The sequence below is a fragment of the Pan paniscus genome, chromosome 7 (assembly GCF_029289425.2).
Source record: "Pan paniscus chromosome 7, NHGRI_mPanPan1-v2.0_pri, whole genome shotgun sequence".
NCBI classification, from domain to species: Eukaryota; Metazoa; Chordata; class Mammalia; order Primates; family Hominidae; genus Pan; species Pan paniscus.
This window is the reverse complement of record NC_073256.2, coordinates 104642503-104666174: the sequence shown is the minus strand read 5'-3', so window position 1 is coordinate 104666174 and position 23672 is coordinate 104642503. Positions and strand designations below refer to the sequence as shown.

At 32.8% G+C, this 23672-nt stretch overlaps 1 protein-coding gene across 3 annotated transcripts in view; it reads right to left on the bottom strand.

Moving 5' to 3' along the window:
- Nucleotides 1-23672, bottom strand: part of CNBD1 (cyclic nucleotide binding domain containing 1) — a 636725-nt gene that overhangs the window by 254638 nt on the left and 358415 nt on the right. For all 3 annotated transcript variants that reach the window (XM_055116708.2, XM_057303048.1, XM_063606847.1), the window contains exon 6: nt 9474-9667. In XM_055116708.2, coding sequence (XP_054972683.2) covers nt 9474-9667 — 194 coding nt within the window. The remainder of the gene's footprint in view (nt 1-9473; nt 9668-23672) is intronic.

Below are 23672 nucleotides of genomic sequence, written 5' to 3'. Positions count from 1 at the left end.
AAAATATTCTTATTGTTTAAGTCATTAGCAGTAATTTAGATAACATAAAACCAAAACTCTCTTAACTGATACAGAGATTAAGACCAAATTCTCTACCCAACTTTCATGAAATGGTTTTCAGTCTCGAGAAGAAATAAAATCTATATTTAAAAGTTGCAGACTATACTCAAAGCTTATGTTGTTGTCAACAATTCTGATAGTTATTGGCATCATCCATTTGGGGTTTTGCAAACCCAAAAGCTTCTCATTCCCAGTCTAATTAATGACAGAAAGAGATAATGGAAATTATGACATGGGAAATGAATATAAATAAGCTTTTTCCAGAAGTAATGGAAAAATTACAGAACAGGTTTGCCAGAGTAAAAATTATAGACCAGGCTTGCCTCATCTTTTCATCATTTTGTGTTTGTCAGAAAAATTTAAAAATTAAAGGAGTAAAGAATCCCAAGGCAATTACAAAAAAACACCAAAACTGAAAACAATGGGCTTAAGGCAGTAGTTCTGGAAAATTTTATGAAGATAAAATAGGCACTAAAGTAAAATAAACCACTGGATATGAGATATTAGTCCAAGAACCTGCTGTACTTTAAATGAAATGGGCATATAGTATGTACTCAATTATTACTAGTTTTCTTATCATAAATACTGCTAATAATGGGAAAGCAAACATCAATAAAGAAAAAAACAATACATCCATAATAATAAAAGAATGATAAAGTGAGAATATCAACAATATATTTAAAAATCATATTTGCAACACGTATATTAAAAAATTATATCACTACTATAATCAAAAGTCTTATAAATTAATAGGTAAAAAGACAAAGAAAACAAAAGTAAAACGAGTACACAATATCAGGCGCTTCACAGAAGGCATGCAAACATCCATAAACCAGAAACTATACTTATTTTCCTACCTTCAAATATAACACTTATTTTTAATCTTACATAAAGTTGAAATTATTTAATCTCCAAATACAATACTTAATATCATGAGATAAACAACAGCAAGCTTGATTATATTTTGATGTCTTCATAAATGTAGTAAAATAAGAAACAGTTATATTAAAAAAATGGGGGGAAGATGTAAAGAAACAAAAGCTTCAATTGTATTTAAGTGTATGTTTCTGAAATGAAATATCGGAGTTAATGTTTATATGTGAAGTCCTCTTATTTTATGATGTTATTAAAAAAGCGTTGGTAAACAGACTTACTATGTACCAATAAACATATCTCTTTTATTGCTCTTATAATACAAGAGTTGTAAAAATTTTACACAAAGTATAATTTTTACTTTTTCTCTAATTTATGTTTAAACAGTAGTAAATTTACTATGACCCAATGTTTGTTTTTAGTTACAGCACACATTTTAACTCTTGATGAAAACAAAAGGCAACTATATGCTGTGATGATTAAGAAATAGCTTCATGTTATAAATATATTACAAGCTATCTGTATTAAATGTTTCGATGATCGGAGAGACAATTAGATGTTAAGTTCCAATTCCATTATTATAGTAAAAATATTTCCTGATTGACATTTTAGTTTTGAACATTTGAATATTCTAATGTTTACATTTTATTTTAAGAATAAAGCAATCACATATATTTTAAACATCAATTTAGATAAAATAAATGTAATAAAACTGAACTTTAATCAATATAGATTAAATCCTCTATCAGTTGCAATTTAGTTGAATCAAAACTCATTTCACAGTTCATCTTTGACATTTTGAAGTCTCTGTCTAATTAAATTTAACTGGATTTAATTTATTCTTATTGAACACCTTAAAAGCTCCTAGCATACTATACTACGCATTAGAGAAAAATAAGATCCCTGACTTAAAGGAAGCCATCTTAACACTGGGGGTTGGGATATGAGTCAGGGGACATCTAGAAGTAGCAAAGAACCATTTAAATGTCTATGAGTAAGTGGAGGAGGGGCAGATGAAGAGAACTGGGTTAAAGGGTATAAAAATACAGTTACTTAAAAGGGATAAATTCAACATTTGATAAGCAAGGAGGACGATATTGTTAAACAAAAATGTATTATACTCAGGAGATAGACACCCTAAATGCCCTGACTTGATCACTCTCAATTATATACTTATAACAAAATTGCACATGGGTCTGTGAAAAGAAAGTCTTGGAGCTCCAGAATTACTAAGCTAAAGGAAAAAGTCAAGCTGGCAACTTCTCAGGGCCAACCTGCCTCCTATTCTATTCAAAGTTATCCTTCTGCTCATTGAGATAGATGCATAGCTGATTGCCACCTTTGGAAAGGTTTATCAGAAACTCGAAAGAAATGCAGCCATTTGTCCCTCACCTACCAGTGACCTGGAAGCCCCCTCCCTACTTCAGATTGTCCCCGCCTTTCTGGATGGGACCAATGTACTTCTTACATATGTTGATTGATGTCTCATCTCTCCCTAAAATGTGTAAAACCAAGGTGTGCCCTGAACACCCTGGGCAGATATCATCAGGACCACCTGAGGCTGTTCACGGGTGCGCATGTTTAACTTTGGCAAAATAAACTTTCTAAATTAACTGAGACCTGTCTCAAATTTTCAGGGTTCATATTCCCCATAAATTTATACAAAATTTTTTTTAATTAAAAAAACAAAACATAAACTTTATACTCCAATCACGCATAGATCAATACTAAACAGCAAATCACATTCTGTATCTTTTTTCACTGCATATATATGTTACAAGTTTTGATTCACGGTATTTTTGTTTTGATATGTGACATTTATGTATTTTTGTTTAAGTGAAATAGTTTTGATTTTTTATTGTGACTCCTGTTTTGTGTCATGAATAATTTAGATGTGTTTCTTAAATTGAAAACTTTAGTTTATTTTTCTAGTTGCCGTTCATTTTGTTTTTTATAGTAGTTGTGTTGCATATTAAAAATATGCTCTATAAAACACCACTTTCAAAAATGCCCATGAATAAATGAGGTAAAAGATTTAGGGAACCAGGGTAAGACCATAGCAGGAATGAATCTGTGAAGACTGTTGGATAATGAAGAGACAAGTAAAAGAATATGGAGCACTGACCGCAGGGAATGGCGTACTCAGAAGGTCAGGCAGCACCCATTATCAGAAATCTGGAGGCAGCAAAATCAAATAGCTTAAATTCCTTGTCCTTATCAAACATGACTTTGCCTTTACTCTTCCAAGATATCCCAATAGTCGCTTGATGCAGAACTTACAATTAATTGGAATATGTTCTTGTTTGAAACAAATTGGTTGAGTTTTATCCAGGATCTGAAGATGAAATTGCTATTCAACTGCTTTATGAAATGAGATATTCTTTCTTTAGTTGGATCCACCATTTATCAATGCCTTCTGAATTTTCTCTAGATATCTGATAAAACCTCAGATATACTGGGCAGTATGCATAAAATACTCATGGCTTCATTATCCTCAGCTTGAATAATACAGGTTGTGCTGATAACACAGGTTAGAAATATTTTGTATTTGGGAAATGGAAAAGTTAGGATTTGATGGTTTAGTGATTAATTTGTTCAAAATAACTTTACTGTAAATTAAGGAAATATACATACTGGCAGCAGGTTGATTTTACCACATTTCCTCCCTCCACCCTGTCCTTTTTCAGAGGTTTTGTTATTGACAGACTAGCTAGTAGTTGATACAAGAAAATAAAGAATATTTTTGAGTTGGGATTTATTCCCATTAAGAATATAAATATCAACAATTAAGTTTATGCCATAAGCAATTAAATTATTGTCTATGAAAAAAGTTAAACTCTGAGATATTTGAAGTGATTTATTCTGAGCCAAATATAAATGACTGTGGCACAAGGCAAAGTCTCAAGAGGTCTTAAGAACATGTGCCCAAGGTGGTTGAACTACAGCTTGGTGTTATACATTTTAAGGAGGCATAAAACCTCAATCATTACATGTAAGATGTGCATTGGTTCTATCTGGAAAGGTGGGACAACTTGAAGAGGGGCCTTCTAAGTCTTAGGTGGATTCAAAGACATTCTGAGTGGCAATTAGTTGAAAGAGTTAAGCTATTATCTAAAGACCCTGAATCAATAGAAGAGGGTTAATTAATATAAAGGGTTAATTAATATAAAGGATGTGCATTAATATAAAGGGTTGTGGCTACCAAGGTTCTTATTATGCAGATGAAGCCTCTAGGTAGCAGGCTTCAGACATAATAGATTGTAAATGTTTCATATCAGACTTAAAAAGGTGCCAGATTCTTAGCTAATTTTCTCTTGTATCAGGAAAAAGACCCGGAAAGGGAAGGCGATTTTCTATAGAATATTGATTTACCCCACAAGAGACAGCTTTTCAGGGCCATTTCAAAATATGTCAAAGAAATATATTTTGGGGTAAAACACTTCAATATCTTCCAGGGCCTGCCATCTGTCATGTTGGCATTTTATGGCTACAAAGAGTGTTTTGTCAGTCTTAAGGTCTCTGTTTTAACATTAATGCTGGTCAGTTGTGCCTGAATACCAAAAGCAAGAGGGTATAATGAGGAATGTCTGACCCCCCTGGCAATTATGTCCTCAACTAGTTTTTCAGGTTAACTTTGTAATGTTCTTGGCTAAGAGGAGGGGTCTATTCAGTTGGCTGGGGGCTTAGAATTTTATTTTTTATTTACATTCTCTACATATGCTTATTATCTCTGGTTCCCCAACTTATACATTTACAAAGAGAGGTAGAACCGTTGCCTTTTCTTATCTTACCAAGAAAATAAATGGTATTATTATAGCTTCCAAAATGATCACAAATAAGTATCATTTTGTTTTAATAGGTATTGATATCCTATATTACTTAAACTATTTTTTTACATAGGCACAAACTAAGAATTTAATCACTGTGTATTCCCTGCCCTTGTAATCTCACTCCTAGACCAAAGTAGTGAACCTATAATTATTTTTCCTGCGTTAGTATGTGACACCCTGCTAGACACTTTCATTGTTATCCATTCAAAAATCTTCCATGGGCGGGGTGCAGTGGCTCACGCCTGTAATCCCAGCACTTTGGGAGGCCAAGGCGGGTGGATCACGAGGTCAGGAGATCAAGACGATCCTGGCTAACACGGTGAAACCCCGTCTCTACTAAAAATACAAAAAAATTAGCCAGGCGTGGTGGCGGGCCCCTGTAGTCCCAGCTACTCGGGAGGCTGAAGCAGGAGAATGGTGTGAACCCGGGAGGCAGAGCTTGCAGTGAGCCGAGATCGCGCCACTGCACTCCAGCCTGGGCGACAGAGCGAGACTCCTCAAAAAAAAAAAAAAAAAAAAAACTTCCAAATACAGATTTTTGTGCTCAATGCTATTTTAAGTATAAGATTTAAAGTCCATAATTTCAACTACTGTCTCAAATGAGTACAAACTCCTTCAACTGTAAATTCAAGATCCTCTTGAGAAATGAGATCAGGAAGTTGGCAGCAAAGATTGAAAGATACCTGCTTCATGACAATTTTTAGAGTCCTGAAGTTTTCTTTTTCCTCCACTCCCAGTGACCTCTGGGCTCAGAGTGAGGACACAGCAATTTAGTGGAGTAAACTTGAAACTTTCCCTAGCCCATCAACTGGGGGGACCCACAAAAAGTATCCAGCTAAACTGTATGAAAAGTGGACAACCCTGGAGAACCTCCTGGAGAGATGAATTTTGACCCTAAAAAGCGATTCAAGTGGTCACTGCCTGAAGCCAGGGATCAAGGGTACAGTATTAAAAAGCCCTCTAGGAGGCAACACCGGCTCCAGGGAACTGCAGGAGGGGCAACACCCTGAGAAAACGAGCCTACATTTGGACATCCAATCACATAAGGTCCCGTTACATTTTGCCTTTAATTCCCAGCCTCCTTCCTTTCCTGACTGGAAAGAGCCAGAAAACCAAGCTAGTGAGTAAAAGAGTATGCAAAGTAAGAAAGGGGAATAGACCAATTTAAACTATTCTTCCCACTGCTGGATTCTATGGCACAATAAGGCATAAGCTGAGTATCAAGCATGAAAGTTTGAAAATTTGATATAAAGACAGGACTGGAATTTGTAAGACCAAAAAGAGTGAGGTTATTCATTAATACCTAGGATCTGATTGAGATGCTAAGATCCAGGTATCATGGAAGAGTAATACTACACCACTTGTTTGAAAACTTTGGTGTAAAAAAAAAATTACTATTTTATAATTTACCCTCACTGGGCCCTGCTTGTTGAATATATTAATATATTTTTATCAGTTTTTTCCACATAATTCCAAGTGTATTTCAAAGAAAACTATTAACAAACTAGAAAGTTCTTTTAATAATTATTGAGAATCTTCAACTTAATAATTTGCTTTTATAATTTTGCTAAATTTAATCATAGCAAAAATAGATTTTAGTAAAATATGTTTAACTGCAGATAGTAATATATGTTGAATATAGAAGTATATAAATATGAAATATAGAAGTGCATGTTTGTGTGTGTGTGTGTGTGTATATGTGTGTGTGTGTGTGTGTGTGTTTTGGCACAGACCATACTATATTTATGCTGACATGTCTCTAAGAAATTTGAATTTATTATTATAATTTTAAAAGTTGTAGGACTAATTGGAAAAATAAAATTAATGAAAGATTTTAAAGCTACTTAGAAGCATTAAGTTGGTGATCTTGTAAATAAATGTGTAATTTTTTATCTCTTTCCTTATATAATCAACTCTAATGAAAAAGCTTTCAGCTTCAATGTGTAAATCTATGTTGAGAAAAGCAAAAAAAAAAATTGTTTCACTGTACGTTTATACTGCACTTATTTTTCATCCAGTGTGTAGTAAAGAGTTAGAACAGCAGATGCTTGGAGCTTTAACAATTTTTATTCAGAACTATACATTATCTCATGAGAAATAAATTTGATCCTTGGATTAGATGTTTTTCACCTTATGTTTGTTATACTCAAATGATGCCCATTAGTTTACCAAACTGTTGGAGGGTGAAATTGAAGAGTGAAAATGTTATAACTTTTTTCTTCTTCTTAGTTGTTCGGTTCTCTGTTAAAACTCAATAAAAAAGCAAATAATGTTTTTTTATAAAGCCAAAAAAAGGAGAAAGAAAAATATAGCCCTTTATGTGTGCAAAACTACAAAACTCTCCTAGACACAAATCTTTGGAAATAGTAATATTTTTATTTGAAAAAGACCCACTAAGTAAATACGCAAAAAGGCAAATTTTTAAAATAGGGAAAGAGCAGCATGTTTCATAACACCAGCTAAACTCATAATTTCTACAGGGGACAGGGTGAGCAAGGATACTTTAAATTTTTAGCAATGTGAAATAAATTTATCAATAATCATATACTTGTCCTTCTGCAAACTTAAACAACAACAAAAACCACAGAGTTGCTGCAAGTTAAAATTGTCTGCCTTGATTTCTATCTTTTCATTTTTTCAAAAAATTTTATTAAAGTAGAAAAAATACTGGATTTAGAGCTTAACTGCCTGCCAGCCAGCTAGCAATAAAAATCCATCACTGGAGTACTGGTAGTCTCTGACCAGTTGTATCAGTACCACTGATAAAATTTTAATGATGTTAAGCAGGCATTAGGTACTAGTAGAAGGGAATGTACTGGAAGGTACAATATCTCAGACGTTTGAGATATTGTAGAATGAGTATTTATAAGGACCATGGCATAGGATGATTGCTGCTGGGAGCTCTCAGTGCACTAAAGGAATACAATAAAAGGAAGAGGAAAATTAATCACCCATTTAAGATGAATGATCTAATCCCAGGGTTCTTTGGCAGCACATAAAGAAAATCTCATTTTCAACAGTTAGAGGGCAGAAAAATCTGAGAATCTGACTTGGTATATAAATAGGCAGGTAGGTAGGTAGATAATTGGTAGGTAGGTAGGTAGACAGATACATAGATGATAGAGAGATAGATATGCACATAGATATAAATATATTCATATTTATGTTCTCTGGAGCTCTGCTATAGCAGTCTCAACCTCTGCAAGTATTTTTTTATTATTATTTTATGCTAAGGCTAGGGCCCTGATGGAGAAGTGGAGCTGTAAAATTTGAGATAGTGACATTAAAGCCTTGATACATAAAATGTCATCATGGTCACCTGTTACAGAGAATAAATAGGCAGAATTCCTAAAAAGTAAAGTTTTGGTTCAGGTCTGTTTCCCAATGGCTTCACTGGGTCCATAAGCTTACCCCACGGGCAATATCCATGGTCCCTAAAAGCAAAATTTAAATGGATACTTGGTAGTGGGTAGAGTTTCCACATTGGTTTCTTGGCCTGTGCAGTAAGAGCTATCACAGTAAAGATTAAGTGGAAGCCTCTGAAACTTCTCTCTACCTTTTTCCTCACTCTGGCCAAGATAGGAAATTGAAAACCATATCACATCTCAGGTGGAATGCCAGAAATTAGTACTGCTCCTAAAGACCTAAAGCAGAATGCAGATCTGGTGATTCCCATCATATCCCCATTTAATACATGAATTTGAACATTAAAAAAAAAATGGGTCTTTGAAGCCTGGATTCAACTACTAGAAATTCAATCAAGAAACAGCCCTAATTACAGCTGTTGTGCTAAACGTGGCATATTTGCTAGAGCAGACTAAAATAGCATTAGGTCCATTATATGTGGTCACTGACATGGCAAATGCATTGTTTTCCATCCCTAACAAGAAGACAATCAGAAACATCATTCATTCATGTGAGATGAATAATATATTTTTATAGGCTTGTTCATTTTTATCCTTGTCATTCTTTCTGGATGTGATCCATGCTTATTTCTCTTGAATGTGATATTAGTTCTGGATTTTTCTGATTGTACCCCATAATGCTAAATAATTTGGTTTTAATTGGTTATTTGACTCTTTTCTACTCTGGACATCTTGATCACCCTAAAGTGAGAACCGACTATCAGCCACAATTCTAGTCAATTCAGACCTCTATCCCATGTGGAGTATCCAGAGATTCAGAAAGATATGGAACTTTTAATTTTTGACCAGCTAATAGTCTTGAAATATTATATAGATGCAAAAGATTTTCTTCAATTAAGAATTTCTGATTGTAATGTAATTAACTACTTGATTATCTTAGCATTGCTCTTGAGACAAACATAATAAACATACATTCTTGACTTGATTTAAAGGTCTTTCATAATCAATTAGTCTTCCTGTCTCTCCCTCCTCAAATCACCTATTTCCTCTCACTTATCTGAAACTACTATTATCCTTCTTTCAGGGATCCAGCCACATCAACCTTGTCTGTTATCAAATACACCACACAAACCCTGCCAGTGGTCAGATGCTGTTGAAGGCATCCTTTATCAAAAATGTTTAATCAAATGTCAGTATTAATAATATCATTTATATTTTAAAGGCTATATTATCTTAAATATTTCAGGACTCTAAAGATATTGGATCTTAATGTCTGGAAGAGATAAAGTTTTACAAAAGCCCGTTACCTTGTTGCTTGTGGAAAAAGCAAATACTCATCTCTTACCATTGAGTCATATGAAGGTAGGTACATCTCAGCAAGTGAAGCGTTTTTTAATTCTTCACTCCAAATGAAGCTGTGGAAACTCTGAGGTATGAACGAGTCTGGTGAATCACTTCCTTCAATCAGATTTTTATACACGTTTGTTTGAGGTCGAGCTAGGCCTTTCAGTATTACATAAAATCCATCATTTGCAACCACTGAAAAAGACAAAGCCAAAAAATATATACTGTGTGCTCAGGCTCCTTGATATAGATATGACTAATATATATATTACACTTATGGTACTTTCAACGTATTTCTTTCAGTGTATTCTGTAACAGTGAATTTAATGTAATAGGCATTTTCAAATAGTTTACTCAAGTAACAAGAATAACAAAGGCATGTTTATACATTTGGAGTATTCTTTTCAGACAATTACATATAGTAGCTATCCTCTCACAGAACTGATGGGTTCTAGTGGAAGAAAACATGGTTACATATAATTATTAATAGATTTGAGACATTGTGAGAAAAATGGGACCAGAAAAGCCCTTGAATGTTTTTTTAATGTTTGTGACCCTCCCATACACAAAATGCCATTTTTCCTATTTTATATAAATAACAATATATATCTACCCTTAATTTTCATTTATCTTTGCTCTGGACATGATGACAATTACTTATAGAACTTAATAATGGAGACAGTTTGGAGAGGGTGGCTGATTATTACTAGAAAGAAGAGTTTTTCCCATATCTGTCCTACTCCATAACATAAATCCCTAAAAACTGTCATCCAATCCCAATTCCTAACGTTAAACTGTGTGCCTGTAGGTCCGAAAGACATACTCATTTTTTAATATTTCTAATGCAACTTAAATTAATTCCAGTTCTTCTGAAGCTTTTGAAGAATAAGGGAGTAAGAATGGGATGGTGTCTTTCTCCATTTCTTATTTACATTACTTCATAAGATTGAAGCAAATTACTCAAGTGCTGTCAGGAGATATTTTCTTACACTTTGCTTATGAACTTGAAAGAAATAGAAACTTTACAAATTGCATTTTCAGAGAATATCATTTTTTTAAATGTCCGAAAAGTCATCAAATGCTTGCCATGTCTGCTTTTTTTCTGAGTGCTTATTAGTGTGACTTTCTTAGTCACAATTCATACACAGTGACCACGGGAGAGTGATTTTCATGCTTCTTTAAAGCAAAGGTTGTTCTTGCTTGGATGTCTGAGCTTAAACTAGACCTCCTTCCAGGCAACACAATACAAGGATATCTTGTTTTACTGTGCTTTGCTTTTCAGTGCTTCACAGATATGGCATTTTTTACACATCAAAGATTTGTGCAACTTTGCATCTAGCAAGTCTATCAGCACCATTTTTCCAATAGCATGTGCTCACTTTGTGTTTCTGTGTCACATTTTGGTAATTCTCACAATATTTCAAACTTTTTCATTATTATTTTATCTGTTGTGGTGATCTGTGATCAGTGATCATTGATGCTACCATTGATGTAATTGTTTTGGGTACCACAAACTATGCACATATAAGATAATGAACTTAATTGGTAAATGTGTTTGGACTGCCCTATTTAATGGCTGTTTCCCCATCTCTCTCCCAGTCCTCAGGCCTTTCTACTCCCTGAAACACAGCAATGTTAAAATTAAGCCAATTAATAGCTCTAAAATGTCCTCTAAATGTTCAAGTCAAAGGAAGAGTCATGTGTCTCTTACTTTGAATCAACAGCTAGAAGTGATTAACCTCAGTAAGGAAGGCTTGTTGAAAGATGAGATATGCTGAATACTAGGCCTTTTACACCAAATAATAAGCCAAGCTGTGAATGCAAAGGAACAGTTCTTGTAGAAATTTAAAAGTGCTATGCCAGTGAACACACTAAGGAAGAAAAACAGCCTCATTGCTATACTGAGAAAGTTTTAGTGGTCTGGATAGATGAAACCAACCACAACATTCTCTTAAACCAAACCTAATCCAGAGCAAGGCTCTATTTCCATTCAATTTTCATGAAAGCTAAGAGAGGGTGAGGAAGCTCCAGACGAAAAGCTGAGAGCTAGCAGAGTTTGGTTCATGAGGTTTAAAGATAAAAGCCATATCTATAACATAGAAGTGCAAGGTGAAACAGCAAGTGCTGATGTAGAAGTTGCATCAAGTTATCCGGAAGATGAGCTGAGGTCATTGATAAAGGTGGTTACACTAAACAGATTTTCAATGTAGATGAAACAGCATTCCATTGTAAGAAGACGCCATCTAGTACTTTTATAGCTAAAAGAGAGAAGAAGTCAATTCCTGGCTTCAAAGTTTCAAAGGAGAGGTTGATGATGACATACAGCTGGTGATGGTGACATGCAGGTCAGCTGACTGTGACATGCAGCTGGTGACATTAAGTTGAAGCCACTACTCCTTTACCATTCCAAAAATTCTAGGTCCCTTAACAATTATGCTAAATCTACTCTGCCTGTGCTCTATAAATGGAACAACCAAGCCTAGATGACAGCATATATTTTATAGCATTCTATAATGAATATTTGACGCCCACTGTTGAGATCAACTACTCAGAAAAAGACTCCTTTCAAAATACTACTGCTCATTGACAATGCATCTGGTCACCCAAGAACTCTGATGGAATTATGTAAGTAGATGAATATTGTTTTCCTGCCTGCTAACACAACATTCATTCTGCAACCTATCAATCAAGAGGGAATTTCAACTTTTAAGTTTTATTATTTAAGAAATACATTTCATAAGTCTATAGCTACCATAGACATAATTATTCTGATGGATATGGGCAAAGTAAACTGAAAACCTTCTGGAAAAGATTCATTATTCTACATGCCATTAAGAACATTTGTGATTCGTGAGAGGAGGTCAAAATATCAACACTAACAGGAGTTTGGAAAAGTTGATTCCAACCCTCAAGGATGACTTTGAGGGGTTCAAGGCTTTGGTGGAGGAGGAAACTGCAGATGTGGTGGAAACAGCAAGATAACTAGAATTAAAAGTGGAGCTTACTTACAGATGTGACTGAATTGCTGCAATCTCATGGTAAACTTAAACCAAATAAGGAGTTGCTTCTTATGGATGAACAAAGAAAGCAGTTTCTTTAGATGAAATCTACTTCTGATGAGTAGGTTGTGAACACTGAATTTTAAAAAAGATTTCGAATGTAACATAAACTTAGTTGATAAAGCAGTTGTCAGGGTTTGAGAGAACTGACTCAAATTTTAAAATGTTTTGTGGGTAAAATGTTATCAAACAGCATTACATGCTACAGATAAGTCTTTTGTAAAAAGAAGAGTCAATTGATGCAGAAAACTTCATTGCCATCTTTTTAAGAAATTGCCATAGCCAAACTGGGCATGGTGTTGTGTGCCTGAAGTCCCAGCTACTTGGGAGACTGAGGTGGGAGAATCACTTGAGCCCAGGAGTTGAAGTTCAGCCTTGGCAAAAACAACAAGACTCTATCTTTAAAAGGAGAGAGAGAGAGAGAGACAGAGAGAGAGAGAAAGAATTTGCTGCAACCACCCATATCTTCAGCAACCTCCACCTGAATAGCCAGCAGCCATCAACATTGAGGCAAGACCCTCCATTAGAAAAAGATTAGGATTCACTGAAGGTTCACATAGTCATTAGTATTTTTTAGCAATTAAGTATTTTAAATTAAGGTATATATATATTTAAACATAATGCAATCACATGCTTAATAGACTACAGGATAATGCAAACAACTTTTATATGCACTGGGAAACCAAAAAATGTGTGTGACTCACGTTATTGTGATATTCATTTTGTTGCAATGCTCTGAAACTAAACCTAAAATTTCTCTGAGGAATGCCTGTATAATAGATGGATCAAATGCTAGTCTAGGAGACAAGAGAAGGACTGATTTTTAGTCCCAGTGTTACATTCATTGTGTAATTATGGGAAAATCATATATTCCTAGGATCAATGTCCAGATCAAAGATTGTCATGCTAAGTTATCTACATGTATTTTAAATGTATTATTTTGTCAATTATTCACTGAATGTAATAATTTTATGTTGTTGTAGTTACTATTAAAGGGCTTAAATGAATTTTAAAACTAATATACATAACCAAATTTTACCAATGCAAAGATTATCTTAAAAGTTTTGGCCAATTTAAATTAGTAAAATTTTAAAGATGTAGATGAAAAAGACTGTATCTAATAATAATAATTAAATTAGTTAACAATAATGTTAAAAACCTCATATTACATACTATTACTTCGGAAAAACTGTGTTTAATTTAAAAAGCATAAATATTCAAATATCTCACATGAATCTTCTTTTTTAGTTTCTTCATCATAGTTCAGATTATTTCTTTCATCATCCAACACATTTCCCTGAAACCATTATCTTTATACTCAAGTTGGTTTGGGATACAGTATATTTGCATTTTAATGTAAAGAAGTCCCTGAAATTATATCACAAGCTACAAGTACTGTAATCATTTGACAAGTATTGACAACAATACTTGTCAGTACTACAAGTACTGACAACATTGTCAAGTACTACAAGTACTGCAAGTACTGACAACATTGAAAAGTATTTATATAACTTTTTTAGCTAAATTTATTTTTTAATTTTGTAAAATGCTGAATTTATTGCTAAAAATGCTTTTACCAAATTAAACTTACTGAAAAGGCACAAGAAAAAATAAGAATCACCCATACTTATACAAATCAGAATTTTTGAATAAGTGCATTTATTTGGAAACAGAAGAAGGAGACTGCAATAACCAAAAGTTTAAAAACTGAAAGAATCAAATATTGGCATAGATGTGAAACATCTAGAATTCTCACACATTGTTACTGGGAGTATAAATTATACAATTACTCTGTAAAAATATCTGGCAGTTTTTTATAAAATGAAACATACGTCTAACCTATGTCCCAGTAATTCAGTTCTTAGATATTTGCTCAGGAGGAATGAAAGTAGATGTCCAAAAAGGACTTGTACAAGGATGTTACTAGCAGCTTTATCATAATAGCTGAACTCTATAAAAATCTCAGGTGTCCATCTGGAAGAAAATGTGTAAAGAAGCTCTTGTATGTCCATGCAATGGAATACTACTCAGCTATGAAAAGGAATGAATTATTGATTCATACAACATGGATAAATCTCAGAACCATTATGTTGATTGGAATAAAGTTTTCACAAAAGGGTACATGCTGTCTGACTTCATTACAAAGTTTTAAATGATTCATGTGAATCCAATTCATAGTGAGAATTTAAAAAAGAAATAGAGAGCCATTGCCCCTATGGGACACACAAGAGACTGACTGGGAAGAAATATAAAGAGAACTTGTAAGGTGATGGTAAAGTTCTGTATCTTGCTAAGGATCTGGGATACAGTATTTGTCTAAACTCAACAAGTGATACATTTAAGGTATACATATGCACATCACTGTATATAAATTTTGCCTTAAAAAATAAAGTGTCAGAAACAAATATTGAATCCTAGATACACTCTGAAGTGTTTAGGGGTGAAATATCCTGATGCTATGATATGTCAATTAAATGGAAGCTTATGCAAATATAGTGGAGGAAAAAACTGGAGAAAAAAATCAGTGTTCACAAGATGACAGCAAATATTGTTTGACTTTCTTTGTTTTGAACATTTTATTATATGAGAGACACTATTCTAAACATATTATAACCCTATAAGTCAGGCACTGTGATTGCTTCAACTTTATAACTGAGGAAACTGAAAGCAGGGAAAAATTAAACATCCTTCCCAAGCTTGATGAGCTGGTAGTGGTAGAGCCAGTATTTGAAGACACCCAGTGGCAGTTCCACATGACTATACTAGTCTTTGTAATTTGACATAGAATTCTTTCTTCCCCTCCCCTCTCTGTCTCATTCTTGAAATATATTGCTTAGAGATAGTGTTTCAATTATGATAAAATAAGACTACAATGTGTTATTTAGCATGTGACATTTTCAGTTAAAAATCTATTACAAAGTAATATATGTTCACTTAAAAAGTTTAAAATAAAGGTAAATATATGTCTGCCTATGAATACATGTTTATGATATAAACATTATAATACAAAAACAAGCCTAGAAAGAGATTTGGTAGTATTAGTTACTTGTTCATAAGAGAATGACTTATGTGGTACCTCCCCTACTCTCTCTTCCTTCAGCTCTCAGCCATATGAAGTGCTGGCTCCCATTTCGCCTTCTGCCATGAATGTAAGTTTCCTGAGACTTTAAAAACAAGTCTCTTTTTAAATACTTATAAGGAAAGACATTGTTAATTATTGAGCAAAATAATAGTGCCTGATTAGAACTGTAAGTATACCTTTCACTAGATATTCTCCATAAAATAGAAGTTAATGTTTTCAGATCTTAATGACAAATGGGTTGATTGGCTATTCCTAAATAAACGACTCCTTAAGAAGCAACCTCTTAATCTAGATTTCTTAAATCTAGAAACAGCTATTCCTGTTATTCATATATACCAAACATGCCATGAAGAGTAAATATCACGTACCAAGCATGAAATATTTGTCATGCACTGTGCTAGGTGTTCTAACACTAATTATTCCAATAACCCAGAAAACCATACATTGTTAGTGCATATTTCAGATGAAGAAACCAAGGCTCAGAATGATAAAATAACTTGTCAAAAGTTACAAAGTACATTAATTTCTGGAAGTTTTCAAATGTGTTCTAACATCTGAAGGACACACACACATACAAACATACATACACACATATGAGTGCTCTGTGTGTGTGCTGTACGTGCATATTTAAGTAGTGATGTGTATATATAAAATGTATATATAGATAAATATATACGTACAAATGTATGTTAGTTTTATAGATTTTATAAATAACCTCAATGGGAATTAGAATAATTCTTACCATTCGTTATGGTTTGGATCTGTGTCGCTGCCCAAATCTCCTGTTGAATTGTAATCCCCAGTGTTGGAGATGAGGCCTCCGTGGGAGGTGATTGGATCATGGGGGTGAATCATTCATGAATGGTTTAGCACCATCCTCTTGATGCTGTTCTAGTGATAGATTTTTCATGAAATCCCACTGTTTAAAACTATGTGGCACCTCCCTCTTCTCTCTGTTCCTCCTGCTCTCAGCTATATAAAGTCTTGGCTCCCATTTTGCCTTCTGCCATGATTGTTAGTTTCCTGAGGCCTCCCCAGAAGTTAAGCAGATGCCAGCATCATGGCTCCTATACAGACTGTGGTACCATGAGGCAATTAAACCTCTTTTCTTTATAAATTACCCAGTCTCAGGTATTCCTTTACAGCAGCATGAAAGCGGACTAATACATTATTTGTAAGAGAGTTCAGAAATTGACCCTCAATTATTTCCTTAAATTAACATAGTTGGCATATGCATAAATCTATCAAAATTATTTGAGAAGAAATTAGAAAATAAGTTTTTTTTAAATTTCAGACATATATGCAGAGTGAGATGAAATTTTGGGTGACTTCTGTATAGATGTACTAGGGGAGAATTAAAAAGGAAAATGATCCTTATTCAAACAAAAAATTTAACATTGTAAATGGAGTTAAAATGAAGAGTTCAGACAAAAGTATAAAATTTGGCTGAAACTGAATTTACAAAAGCTTCTCAAAATAGAATTCAAAGAATATTTGACATAATCCCAAAATTTATAGACAAATTATTTAAATACTATAAAAATTGTCTAAAAAAGATTACTATCTAGTTAAGGTCTCAAAGAACAATTAAAATATTACTAACAGAGCACAAAGTGGTGTTAAATGTATGAATTGTGAGAAAAGAGACACTTGTTAATAATGCAAGATAAATATAAGCATTTGAAATTTTTAACCTGTGAGAAGAAACAAATAGCATGGATTCCTCATTCAAATATTCAAAATACATAAAACAATTTCACGTATTTAAAAAAAAACAAGCATTTAAGAAAAATCAGACAATAAGGAAACAATACTGATTTCCAGCCCATTAAATAATGATTCCCAGACTTTGCAAAAGTAAAGGAATTTATCAAAATCAACTTGGTTAGGAATAAGTTTCATAAAAGTATTTATATACCTAGTTTCTATTACAGGAAAAATCAAAGCACCATTCTCATGAGGACTTGAGAAACCCCTAATACAGGACCCCATATTTGAAAATAGCTCTTAACTATACTTCTATTAATGAACAAAAGGCATTAAAAAGAATTAAAAATACTAGTTAGAGAAAGTTTAATTAATCATTTTGATGGTGACTTTTTGAAAGGTTAAAGGCCAATTACAAAGTCTGATTAAAGCAAACCTGATTGTGAATCTTCCTAAACATTTCCCACTCTCTGGTACAAAGACCTTCAGCTAAAATCAGCCATTCTAGAAGGACTTAAAAGTTTCAAGGAACTATAATTGGATGAATCAGGTCATATTGTCAGTGGTGAATCCCTCCTTGCCCTATAAAATTTAGTTTAAGTGTTATCTATCTACCAGGGAAGCCTTTTCTGACCTCAGCCCTGCCCCCATCCAGCCTAATTAACAGGCCTCCTCTGGGATCTTTCTTCACAGAATTTTTGCCATGGCACTCTTTGTTTTCAGTCTCTGCCAGTAGACTGTAACCTCTTGAGAGAAGAAACTGACTGCTCTGTGTATCTCCAGCTCATATCACACAGCCTAGATAATTTTAGGCATTTAGCAAAAACACTCGTCGAACAAATGAAAGCTTAATTAATGATTCCCTACAGTATTTCTCTCCAAAGAATTTTATAAAATATTTGAAGATCAACTCTTTTTTTTTCCTTAGAATTCTATTGAGGAATAAGATAAAACTCTATGATGGTCAATTTTCTTCTCAGGCCCTTAGATGGAAGCCTAGGAAAAATATAAGAAAGTTATATAAATTTCAAGCCAGATGGATTAATTTATGGAATCTCTTTATATAAGGTCTAAATGATTGCAGAGATAAGATAACAAAGCAATAAAATGGCCTGTTCATAGCTTTTATTATATTAAAGAATCTTTGGAAATGGGATTATTTCGCATAGGTTCAATTTTTCCTCTTCTAAGGTACCAGGAGTAGTTATTTTAAGACACAAGTCTAATAACCTCGCTTAGAATAATGCAATAACTTGTAGAAGACAGTAGGCAAATAAAACTGGATATTTATTTTGAGATTAAAAAAGCAAATACGTAAATATTACACAGCTAACTGGAAGGGATGTAAAGAAATTTATTTCATTTTATTTTGAGCTCAGAGCGTCTACTGAAATAGCCTTCAAATATTGATACTCTCTTTTCCAAAATAAAAATAAATACTCTTCTGGTATTGTGAAAATTACAAAGTATATAATTATAAGAGGCAATACAAGGCAAACATCCCTAAATGAGTACATAAAATGATATGAAGGTCTGGAGAAGAAATAAATTGTGTCTGGTGGGAAATACATGGAATGACTTTATGAAAAAGAAGCATTTATGATGGATCTTGAAATGTAGATACAATTTTGATTGACAGATATGGAAGGAAAAATATTTGTATAGTAGGAAATCAAATGAACAAGACCAGAAGCAGGTAACATGGAGTACTTGATGGACTTCAATCAAGCTAGGAAGGTTGATAAAGAACAGTGAATTACCCAGTTTGTCAGAAGCACAGTACAGGAAAAAGTATTTTAAAGAATTCACTTAAAAGCAGGTTAGGACACACTTAGGAGAGCACTGGAAATTGGAATTATGTTTTAAATAACCAATTACACAATGTTCACTTAGAATAAAAGTAGTGCTAATTTTTAAAATGAAGTATGACTGGTTTAAGATGGCTGACTAGAAGCATCTCATAGACAACTTATCCACTTATAAGAACCAAAATAATGTATGAGAAAACCATACCTCAAATACATTATCCAAGAGAGAACACCGGAGTTTAACAGAAAAGTGACAAGAAACACCAAAAATAGGGATGGAGAAAGAAAAGGGGCAGCCTGCTTGGCCAGGACAGCCACAGTCAGGAGTGACTCTCAAATATGGGGAGAGGGTGATTTTTCAACATTTAAATTACCAAAGCCTTAAAATTTAGAATGCAGCAATAGTGGCATTCTCATGTAACACTGGGATGATATATTTCTGATCATTTGTAGACAACTATCAAGAGATATTAAAATATACCCACATTTTGATTCGTTACTTTTAACTTTAGAAATCTGTCATAAATAAATAATCCAAAATACAAGTAAAAGTTACTGTAAGTATATATTCAGGACCACAGTATTCATGATAGGAAAATATGTACAACCTTTTAAAAAAGACTGATCAAGTATAACATATCTGTATGACAAAAATATGCAGTTATTCAAAAGTGGTGTTTGCAGAAATATTAGCAGTTCAATTATGTGAATGTTGAGCTGAGGTAAGGTCTAAAAACCTATGAATTTGAAAATCAGAAGCATATACATTAAAGTTGAATCACAGCAATGAATTAAAGCTCTCATCAAAAAAATGAAAAAAAAAAAAACTTGGACAGTTAGGGGAGGTTCCAGGAGAACTTTTGTAAGGGACAGAAAGAAAGTGAAGTTGCAGAGACAAGAATGAATCAAATTGTTCATAAAGGACCTTTGTCAGATGCTGGTCTTCTTCTGGACTTGCTCTCCCTAAAAGGATATCACTAAATCATCCTGGCTTGAGGTGACTAGTCAGAGGACTATTGGTAAGGCAAACTACGAACATTGCACACTTTTAAAATCGACCCTCTCAATGAAGCCAATTGCAGAGGGAATAAACACGGAAATGAGAATTCATCATATTCATAGCATTAAGTGAATTCATCATATTCATAGCATTAAGTTACTTTAAAAAATAGTTAAATATTATTGGTGATTGCATAAAGAATAATTTATAATTTTATAATACACAAATGATTGTAACAACCTATTAATTATTAATCCTTTAAAAAATCACTAAAACATTTTCAAAAATGTTATTTTGCTTAACTTTAAAAGTTTATTCCCAAAGTTTATAGGAATTTATGATAATTAAACCTTTTTATTGCCTATTATTTTTTAGTATAATAATATGAATTTTTTAGACTTGTAAAATATATGAACTAGTGAATGGACATCTATTAAGATACTAATGAGTCAAAATATTAAGAAGTATGTGAAGGGTACCCAAAATATAGTTAACTCTTATTATTCCCGTAAGTGATTGTATAAGCATGTGACTATTTTAACATTGTTTGGTTCAAAACTAATGTAGATATGCCTGATTCCAAACAGTAAGCATGAACAATAAATATTGAACAGTTTAGAAACTGTTTCTTATTTAATATAATTATGAATTTCAGTTGTTCATGACTTGTCCATCCAACTGTTCAGCTAAGCTCCAAGTCTGTATTTAGTATTTTATCACTTGCTGATCATCACTGTGTACTTAGAGTTACTATAGGAATATTCTGGCTATATATATGCATATATATTCTGGCTATATATACATATATATGGTCTTTAGACATCCTGTCACTAGGATGTATTCATTGATTTGTGGTTAAGCTGAAGGTATAATTTGTCTTGAAGGGTATTTAAGTATTTCAAGACCACACTGTTATCAGTAAGACTTTACACATCTCTGTGTAATCACGTCCACATGTAGAGGACCTATGTGCTGATGAGAGTCTGTTTTCATTTATGTCCCACATTTTCTTCAAGTTCAGTCACATTCATCCTTACCTTTTATAATACTTATTGTAGTTTTCAAGTTATTCTTCCAAGATTTGAAGTACTTACTGAATTTGTGTTTTTATAGTTGAAGTAATGAAAATGCTTTTTGATTTATATTTAGATACTTAAGACAGTTATCAAATGACACATGTATGTCTAAGCCTCATGTATCAATTTGAAGTCAGATTTAAAAATATATACAGATTGTTATTTTTTATGATTTCTTCAAATATTTTGTTGACATTAAAAATTTCCAGAGAAGGAAAACCGTTTCTTATTATGCATAACAATACATATTAAAATCAAAGCCTTTGACTTTTTTTCAGTAAAGGATTTCATTTGTTATCTAAAAGGATTTATCTTGTGAGTGTACAAAAATACAGATAATATTGTTTAAAAAGTTAATGAAATACAATGAAGATAAACATAGGAAAAACTGATGAAGGCAAGAATAATATTAAATTACAAAACATATTCTGTGAAATTCTATATATTTTCAAGGAGGTAATACTGGATACAGGGACAATTTTAGCTCAATTTTCCTTACTTTTAAAACATTTTAATCTTTTAAAATTTATATCAAAACAATATCATATCTATTTAAAATCAAATAGTTTTTAAAGGCTTTCTAATAGCCAACATATAAGAGGAAATATGATCAGTTACAGGATTTAGTAACTATAAAAATTCTCAATAACATTGAATATATTTCTCCCAAAAGTTTACACTTTAGTATAAACATAACTAAGATTTTCACAAAAGTAATTAATAGAATACCCTTTACCAGGCATAATAGACTATTTCTAAGAATTTAAAAAACACTTTTACATGGGAAGGTCAAAAGAATGGCACCGTGATATGTGGCCATAGAATTCAGCATTATAATTGAATGATAATCATTAGTTTATCTGGAAGAATGCATGAACTACATCGATTTCAGATTATCATCTAGCAATAAATATTTTGTTCCTGAATGAACTTTAGATCAGTACTGTGTATTAAAGTTTACATTCTTGGAAATTACCTCCAATGCTAGTTAATGCATAGAGTCACCTATCAACTATTTTTTGAGTAACTATTATGTCTAACCACTGCAGATTAAGTTATGTTTCAGATCAAGAGCATGTGTGTGTTAGAGTCAGCCCTGCCAGGAGTGGGGAGGAACAAATACCTTTGGGATATTGAAGAAGCCCCCACATGCCTGAAAAAAGTATTATGGTTCTTACACCCATAGGTATTCGGGTGGAAGAGCTAAGAATTTTTTACCTCTAAAAATAAATCAAAGCACCTACACCACCAAAAGGTGTTTTTTCTGACTCCAAGTTATATACCATCAAGCTTTTAAAATTTGCTATGAAACGCCCTTCTACTAAAACAAACAAAAATCTCAGAAAGGTCTTTTAAAATTTGTTTAAATACCAATTCTTAATAAATATAAAGTCCAGATGGTTTCTCCACTTTTTACGGATTTTAAAATATATCCCTGGATAACCAGATGAATTGGCTTTTCAAGATTTCTAGTATAAGCCAGTCAATCTTGAGAATAATCTACAAAAACAATAATATGAGCTTTAGAATTAGTTTCTTCAGTCATTCTTTCTGATAATAAATATCATGAATAGTTGACTATTAAAGTCAAACTTTTTTCTCTCCAGTGAAAAAGTTATTTTAACTTACTTCAGACATTAACATTTAACAGTCCCTGTGGCTATCTAAAAAAAAAAAAAGCTTAATAAAAAATATCTACCTTAAAATTCACCAATAATTGTTATGCAATCTTATTTTTTCCATGTTTGTTGTCTAGATTAGATTTTGATTGAAGTACATAATGACTCACAATATTTTTCTGAAATCCTCATTCTGATTCTAATATTAAGTCATACCACATTTTAATCCTAAATGTGTCAATTTTACTAAATCTCCAATTACATGGGGATAAAACTGTATCCCCTTATGGGTACAAAACTGAGTGACGATTTGATTCATTTTCCCATAAAATACAAGATTTTTAGCCAATACATCTTATTAGAAGTTTATTTTACATCTTCTTTTGACTTTTGGTCTATTTATAATGTGCCATATAATCACATTTTTCAATGATCTAAGTTTTAAAATAAACACATATTTATTATTTTCCTTTGCCATTAAAAATCATCTTAACTCTCTTATTGGTGTCACTTTCATAAAAAAGAGTTTATTTTGCAGACATTTAAAAGATTAAAATTTACATTGAACATTAAATTCAGGCCAGTGCCATAAAAAGGACATATTACATCAAGAGCCATTCTCCTGATAACAGATAACAGGGAGAGAATTAGCATCACCATGCAAGACTGTTCTCACACTAGAAAAGATCATAAAAGCAATGGCACTGATTTCTATAAGCCAGTATTTCAGCAAAGATATTTTAGATTACCCATCAAAACCTGTATCAATTAATGTCACATATTATTCTAGTGAAGGCTCTTTGATGATGCATGTTAACAAACATGTTTCCTTGATACTGTAGTTTAATT